Source organism: Benincasa hispida, chromosome 11 (genome assembly GCF_009727055.1).
Source record: "Benincasa hispida cultivar B227 chromosome 11, ASM972705v1, whole genome shotgun sequence".
In the NCBI taxonomy this organism is placed as follows: Eukaryota; Viridiplantae; Streptophyta; class Magnoliopsida; order Cucurbitales; family Cucurbitaceae; genus Benincasa; species Benincasa hispida.
This window is the reverse complement of record NC_052359.1, coordinates 67930249-67937330: the sequence shown is the minus strand read 5'-3', so window position 1 is coordinate 67937330 and position 7082 is coordinate 67930249. Positions and strand designations below refer to the sequence as shown.

The 7082-nt window shown below is 36.2% G+C and overlaps 2 protein-coding genes across 3 annotated transcripts; one reads left to right on the top strand and one right to left on the bottom strand.

The window, feature by feature from the left end:
- Positions 1 to 4201, top strand: LOC120091661 (probable protein kinase At2g41970). 2 transcript variants are annotated; one of them, XM_039049762.1, is made up of 8 exons: positions 1 to 256; positions 467 to 587; positions 815 to 1071; positions 1165 to 1291; positions 1368 to 1641; positions 2150 to 2282; positions 2364 to 2450; positions 3794 to 4201. In XM_039049762.1, exons 2-8 carry the CDS (start codon positions 500 to 502, stop codon positions 3926 to 3928), a joined length of 1101 nt encoding a protein of 366 aa, XP_038905690.1. In that variant the 5' UTR covers positions 1 to 256; positions 467 to 499; the 3' UTR covers positions 3929 to 4201. The 2 variants fall into 2 exon arrangements, with proteins under 2 accessions (XP_038905690.1, XP_038905689.1); XM_039049761.1 differs by lacking the exon at positions 1 to 256 and having other exon boundaries at positions 276 to 587.
- On the bottom strand, positions 4117 to 6656 carry LOC120091662. Its single transcript, XM_039049763.1, has 3 exons — positions 6501 to 6656; positions 4948 to 5720; positions 4117 to 4481 (listed from the first exon to the last, which is right to left on the bottom strand). Exons 2-3 carry the CDS (start codon positions 5564 to 5566, stop codon positions 4276 to 4278), a joined length of 825 nt encoding a protein of 274 aa, XP_038905691.1. The 5' UTR covers positions 5567 to 5720; positions 6501 to 6656; the 3' UTR covers positions 4117 to 4275.
- Positions 6657 to 7082: the final 426 nt, after the last annotated feature.

The following is a 7082-nucleotide window of genomic DNA, read 5'->3' as shown; positions in this document are numbered from 1 at the left end:
ATATAAGTAGAATGAACGTGCGACGTGGGAGGCAGTCTTGAGAGGTTTGGTTTGAGTGGTTACACAAATCGCAACCGAGTTTCCCGCTAAATAGAACGAAATGTACCTTCCTCCCATCGCCATTTCAGGAACCCATTGCTTGCAGGGAGTCTCCTCCTCCTCCTCCTCCCTCCTCCCTCCTCCTCCTCCCCTTTCTCCCTTCGCTTTCAATCTCTTTCCGCTGTCCCTACCTTCCATTTTTTTAATCACATCCCAGGTCAATTTCTTTCGTCTTCTTTTGCATTTTTCTTCCTGATCCCCAAATGGGTCTTCATTCTCTGCACAATTTTCAGATGGGTTTTCAAATCTATGCCTATATGTTCAATTTTGATGATGCCCATTTGAGATTTCGATTCCCCTGTTTTCCTATTTGATGGGGGTCGTTTGATTTGTTTGATGCATTTGATGAATTTTCTTCTTTCTGTAGGTTTTTTAGGCTACTACGAGTTGACGAGAAGCGATGTTCTGCTGCGGAGGTGTGGAGGAGGAAAATTTTGGCGCGCCTTCGAGTCAATATACAGCCCCACCCAGGGGAAATACATATGGTGGTAAATGGTTTTGCTCGACTTCTTCTAAATTTGTTGGTTATTGCATTGTTCTGTTCTTAGACGCCTTGTTTGTTGGGAAGTGATGAATTTTGTTGGATTTTGTTGTTTTTTAGTTTCTGTTTTTAGACATATTGATTGGCTTTGTGGGATTTGTTTTATTGTGGCTATGGATGATGTGATGTGGTTTGTAGAGATCGGGATTATGAAAGTTGATTTGTGTGTTGTAGGCAGCGAGAGAGGAGAGCCCAGGAGTTCCAATGTTGTCAGAAGTGGAGCTCCCCAGCAAGTGTTGCCTATTGAAACACCAGTCATTCCACTGGATGAGTTAAATAGGTTGACGGGTAATTTTGGTACGAAATCTTTTATTGGTGAAGGTTCTTATGGCCGGGTTTACTACGCGACGTTAAAGAGCGGTCAGGCTGCTGCAATAAAGAAACTAGACACTAGTTCTTCACCAGAGCCTGACACTGATTTTGCCGCTCAGGTATGATATTGAACGAGTATGAGTGTTAATGGTAAACATGTCAGTATCTTCATTCTAATGTAATTGTATTTATGTGTTGTCATGGTGTTGCAGCTATCAACTGTTTCTAGACTTAAGCAAGAGAATTTTTTGGAGTTAATTGGGTATTGTTTGGAGGCAAATAATCGAATTTTGGTATATCAGTTTGCCAAAATGGGTTCTTTGCACGATATATTACATGGTATGTCAAGCTAAGTTAGAGAGTTTCTTGTTTTTTGTTGGTAATTTTTGGTTGTTCTGATCATTTTCTAGTGCAGGAAGAAAAGGAGTACAAGGGGCTGAGCCTGGTCCAGTTCTTACTTGGAATCAGAGAGTTAAAATTGCCTATGGTGCAGCAAAAGGCCTTGAATATTTACATGAGAAGGTTCAGCCTTCAATAGTCCATCGTGATATCCGGTCGAGCAATGTCCTTCTCTTCGACGACTTCCTTGCGAAGATAGCTGATTTCAACTTGACTAATCAGTCATCCGACACAGCAGCACGACTTCATTCAACTAGGGTCTTAGGAACATTTGGATACCATGCTCCAGAGTAAGCCCTTTTGTGTGTCTACTTGTGTATTTCTTGCTCATGGAAATGAATTTGAGCCAAAAGTGGCTACAAACTTAGGTTTAAATTCCATTTTGGTTCCGAACGTTTAAGTACATCTCATTTTGACTTTTAAACTTCCAAAAGGAGTCATATTTTGGTCTTGCAAGTAACTTATATAGCTAAAATATCTATGTCAGCAAGTTAAACACCTATTCAAAGTGAGTTTATCTATATGTCAAACAACTAATTATGAAACTGCGACAAAAACTAAAATGATTATTTTGTTAAAGTTTGGCGACTACCATTGACATTTTGAAATAGGAGACTAAAATGAGATGAGTTTTTACTTAAAATGGATTGATTCTAAAGTTAAAGGACTAAAACAAGATTTTAACTTAAAACTTCTAGTTCTTATCATTGCGCCTGATTGAATTGAAAGTAAACACTTGATTCTACTTCCTTTCTGGTTTTGAATTTTTGTTTCCTTGTTCATGGTTTCTCTTTTTAGGTATGCTATGACAGGACAGATTACTCAGAAGAGTGACGTGTATAGTTTCGGTGTAGTTCTTCTCGAACTTTTGACGGGACGGAAGCCAGTAGACCACACGATGCCTAAGGGACAACAGAGTCTTGTTACTTGGGTAAATTTTCCCTTACTGCATTTTTCTAAGTGCCTGCAGTATTTTCCTCAAACTTAATTAGCCATTCATATTATTCTGCAGGCAACACCAAGATTAAGTGAAGACAAGGTGAAACAGTGTGTAGATCCAAAGCTAAACAACGATTATCCACCAAAAGCGATAGCAAAGGTACTATTATGTAATCACATTCATATTGAAATTATAGAGTGTTTATAACCAAACCAAATAGTAAGGGCATGCTTTACAAAAAGAGGTGTGATGTCAAAGTGAGTATAACTCAACTAGCATATATAGTGTGTTAATAATCAAAAGATTTGTGATTTGAATTCCTCACCCTCTATTGTATTAAAAAAAATGTTGTGGGGGTACTTTTTGTCATTTAACAAACTATATAGGTAAAAAATTTCAAAGAGTTGTTTGTTTTCTTTTGGGATCGGTATTCTTGACTAAAACAGAAGTTAGATGGCTAGAGAACTAGGTAAATGGGTGAATATATTCTGCGACAAGGATGAATTTCCAATTTCATTGGAGTAGAAATATACAATTTAATAGGAAATAATAGAAAACCTTAACCATGATGTGGAGCCTGTCCCCTAGTTAGACCAATCAAATGATGCTTTCATTTCTCATGGTTTAAGGTTGGAACTGCAGTCTTCAAAGTTGGACTGAGATGTTTCAACCTTGTTCGTAAAAGGTGTTTTTGATAATGCTAAGTACTTTCGTAATCAAGAACTTCGATTATTGCTTAGTACAAGTGTTTTTGTTATTTGATTCCATACTCATAAAAATCACTAGTGCTTTCCAATCATACCTAGCCAAAAGTATGCTGCATATATTTGTACTCTTAGTGTATGTTTGGGCCAAGAACTATCCTTAGATTATAATAACCATCTCTTACTATAGTAAATACTATTTTGTATTCTTCAATTAGCTACATTCAACACAATTTCAAAACTACTATTTGCTACAATTTTTACTATTTTACATCCATCACTTTTTTATTCTTTGCTATAGTATTTACTATTACCTTCTCAAACTAAAATAGTTTGCACTTCAAACACATACTATTATAGCTCAAACTAAAATAAACTATACCCCAAACATAAACTATTATAATCCAACTATAATAACCAACTCCTTGTTCCAAACGTCCCATTAGTGGTTTTTTTTTTTTTTTTTTGGAGAGACCAAGTGGTTGTGTTACTGATATGAGAACATTAGTAATTACTAAATTAGTCTAAGAAACCATGATAATCATATATTACTCTGGGGTAGGAAGGTCATAAACACTCCCATACATTGCCTTTAGTAATCAAAATTTCAACAAGGAATTAATCTAGTTATCCTCTAATCACACAAAACTGACAAACCTGAACTGAACTCTTGTGCAAATTTATTATGTTACAACGATAGACATCGACAAAGTTTAAATGCATATTAGTTTTCATCTTTGTATAGTTGTTTCAGATTGGATTCTTATTCCAGTATTATTTCATGTGAATCTCTCTCAGTTGGCAGCAGTAGCAGCCCTGTGTGTTCAGTACGAGGCTGACTTCAGGCCAAACATGACAATTGTGGTTAAGGCTCTCCAGCCACTTCTCAATTCTTCAAAACCACCGGGACCTGAATCTCAACCACATCCATAAGATTATTCACATTTTGGTTAACATACAGGTGCACGTGCAGGCGTGGGCACAGCGCAAGCACAGTAATCTCTCCTGTAATTTAAAATCTTATTCCATTAATCTTCAGTTAAGAGCATCGCTGAAAGAAAATTGTCAAGATGCCCAAATCTTGCTCATTTAGTTAATTATCATTTTCACCTCAACCCAACTTAGGAACTTGATCTGATTCAGGATTTCATATAATAGTAAGGTACTGTACCAATGATAAATGATAAAACAACAAAATTTTGTTTATCCAAATCACAAAAGTTTTGCAGCTGGAATTAGATGAGGAACCGCTGACCTAGCCTTTGATGAAATATTAAGACTTAACTTCTATCCTTGTGGAATTTCAAAACTGCAAGATAAAAGTTATACTCATCTATAAATTCAGTCAAGTTAAAAGAATGATCTGCAGCAGCATTCTCTAAATTCATCCTTTCAGGTAAATCCGAAACTACGACATCTGGGAACTGTTGTTGTTCTTGTTCTAATCCTTTCCTTCCGTTGGGATGGCTAATAACTAGTCTTGCACCTATCGAGCAACAAAGGAAATAGATGACTATATAAAACAAGCAAGAATTTCATTTCTGTTGATTTTATTTGCTAAAAGCCATAACATATGATACCGATTTCAAATAAAGATGGTAAGAAGTAATGTACACAAAACAATTAAGTGTGGTTATTTGCCAAAAAAGTGTAAACTTAACATATGCTACAAATAAGAATTGTTAATATTATTATGCATGCACACGAGCCCATATATCTCAGTGTATATTGAACTACATTAAAGCTAATAAAGTTCAATACACCAAGGAAAATTGAAGTAGAAGGTGATTGAAACTTGCAAGGTGATTTTTCCCTAATCTCTACAAAGACAGACTATAGAAACAAACAGATCATTTGCGAACTTAGAATAAATTAGCCATATGTTCAGCAATTTGGGTAGCCAATGTAATCCCCTGAAGTTTGAAATTTATAGAACAAAACAAAAAATTTACCTGCAACACAACGTTTTGAAAGTGCTTCAAAAATCGCGTCAAGTTCAAAAGGCATGGCTGGAAGATAATAGAGAAATACAACGTCGAAAGGTCCCCATTTTTCTGGTACATATATAACTTCTCCTTGCCAACACTTAACTTTGTCATATTTTTCTTTAATACAAGCTAATGTTAGAATAGAATCATGGACAACAAGCAAACTTCGGCAAGGAGCTAAGTCAAACAACTGATCAACAAATCCTTCTGAAGAAATGGAAACCATAACCTGAGAACTTTCTGTAATCTCTCCAGCAGAAATAATCCGCCTAATCTTTTGATCATGTTCTTCTGTGGAACTAAACTCGTCTGAATCGAGAAATGAAAAGTCCTTCTCAACTAAATCTTCAAAATTGATTACAGATACTACACCTTCACTAGGAGGAGTTGAAAAGCAGGTGATTGATTTGTTAATATGTATGGCTGGATACAATTTGAAAGGAAATAATACTGGAGCAAATATCCGAGTATTATGATGAGAACCACGTAGTGTACATATATGTATATTCCTCTTAAGAGAACATGGCTGAGGTTTGCAAGTAAATGATGGACCAAGAGACGAATGTAAAAACAGAGAATTCATGGAAGAAATATGGTTTCTCTTTATAACCTGGAAGGCAAAAGGGAGTTGTCTCGGGCTTGTTTGGAGTTACAGGTGGAAATGGAATCACGTGCTGTACTCTATGCCTCTTTTAGTACATCCATTTCAATGTTGCTCCTTAAATTCCCTCATTTACCTGTAAAAGCACAGTTAGCAAGCTCAATCCAGTTTTGGTAATTCTCATAACTCTTCAGGTATCAACTACTAAACCATTCCATCTAATATCAAAGAGTATTTCCCTTTCTCTAAACACGGAATACACACACACACACACACACACAATGTTTGGAAATTGCACTTTATTCTTCTGAAGATACTTTAAATGTTTAGATCTCTTTTAATCTTTGATCATATAACAAATAATTAGCTTTGAAACTTCGAAAATCTATTAAGATAACCAAACCAAAGTTTTGAAAACTAAAAAAAAAAGTAGTGTTTGTTTTTAGAACATGACTATGAATTCAACTATTTCTTTAACAAAGATGGAAATCTTAATTGAAAAATGAAGAGGAAACAAGCAGTCACCAAAGGGGCCTATAACATTTTGAAGAAACTGTTCTTGTAACTCAAAGGAACTTCAGATTCACCATTAGTAAAAAACAGGACAAAACTAGCACCACTTTACTACACAGAAAAAGTTCAAAGCACTTTAAATTCTCCATTTCTTCTTCAGCAACATCCCGTCCTGGTGTTAAATTAACACTCCAGAGAATCTAAACTTGATAAACGTCAAAAAGGAAAAATCATCCAGTTGTGGAGAAGAAAAGCATTACATAAACACGAGAAAGAAACAACAAAAACTCCTCGATTGACCGAAACTCAAAGGAACAGAAACATTTCCAGAGCTTCGAACAACAACCAAATACAGAGCCCAGCTAAACAATTTGTCGAATTGATAAATGATGATGAAACGAACCTGAGGTTTCCAACGAGGAGCCGACGAACAGCAGAGTTCGGCCAACCTTCCCGACTCCGATTATTGATTAAGCAAGTGAGCTGTCGTCTCGCAACTTACGGATAAGAGAATGTTTGCGCTTCGGAACGTGATAATTGCCCAAACCATCCATTAAAGGCCTAAAATGTCATTTGAAACAAATTTTGAGAAAAATGTGAAATCATCGGGGTGTCACGATCATTTGAAATTACAATATTACCTTTGCTTTCTTATTTTCTTTTTCATATTTTTTTCTTCTTTCTTCTTTCTTTTTCTTTTTCCTTTTCCTTTCTCCCAACTTATTCCCTTGCATCTTCTTCTACGATTTCTTCTCTATTGCGTCTTATTCTTCTCCAGCATGCTGAGTTTACACCACCAATTTCGAGGAGAGTGATTGTTGATGTCGGACGCCTGACAAGACTATATGAGGGAAGGAAGAGCGAAACCGATGTGAGAACAGGAAGAGCGAGATCGACGAGAGCAAGACTAGCAAGAGCGAGGCTGACAAGAAGAGAAGGAAAAATGGGTCTTTTTCGCATGCGCGTAAGAGCAAGACCGACGAAA

What these genes read in the sequence shown, in the direction of transcription:
- LOC120091661 (XM_039049762.1), top strand. Translation starts at nt 500, where the DNA reads ATGTTCTGCTGCGGAGGTGTGGAGGAGGAAAATTTTGGCGCGCCTTCG. An exon ending in CAGGGGAAATACATATGGTG is followed by an intron (nt 588 to 814) that starts GTAAATGGTTTT and finishes TGTGTGTTGTAG; the next exon opens with GCAGCGAGAGAGGAGAGCCC. An exon ending in ACACTGATTTTGCCGCTCAG is followed by an intron (nt 1,072 to 1,164) that starts GTATGATATTGA and finishes ATGGTGTTGCAG; the next exon opens with CTATCAACTGTTTCTAGACT.
- LOC120091662 (XM_039049763.1), bottom strand. Translation starts at nt 5,566, where the DNA reads ATGAATTCTCTGTTTTTACATTCGTCTCTTGGTCCATCATTTACTTGC. An exon ending in TTCAAAACGTTGTGTTGCAG is followed by an intron (nt 4,482 to 4,947) that starts GTAAATTTTTTG and finishes GTTGCTCGATAG; the next exon opens with GTGCAAGACTAGTTATTAGC.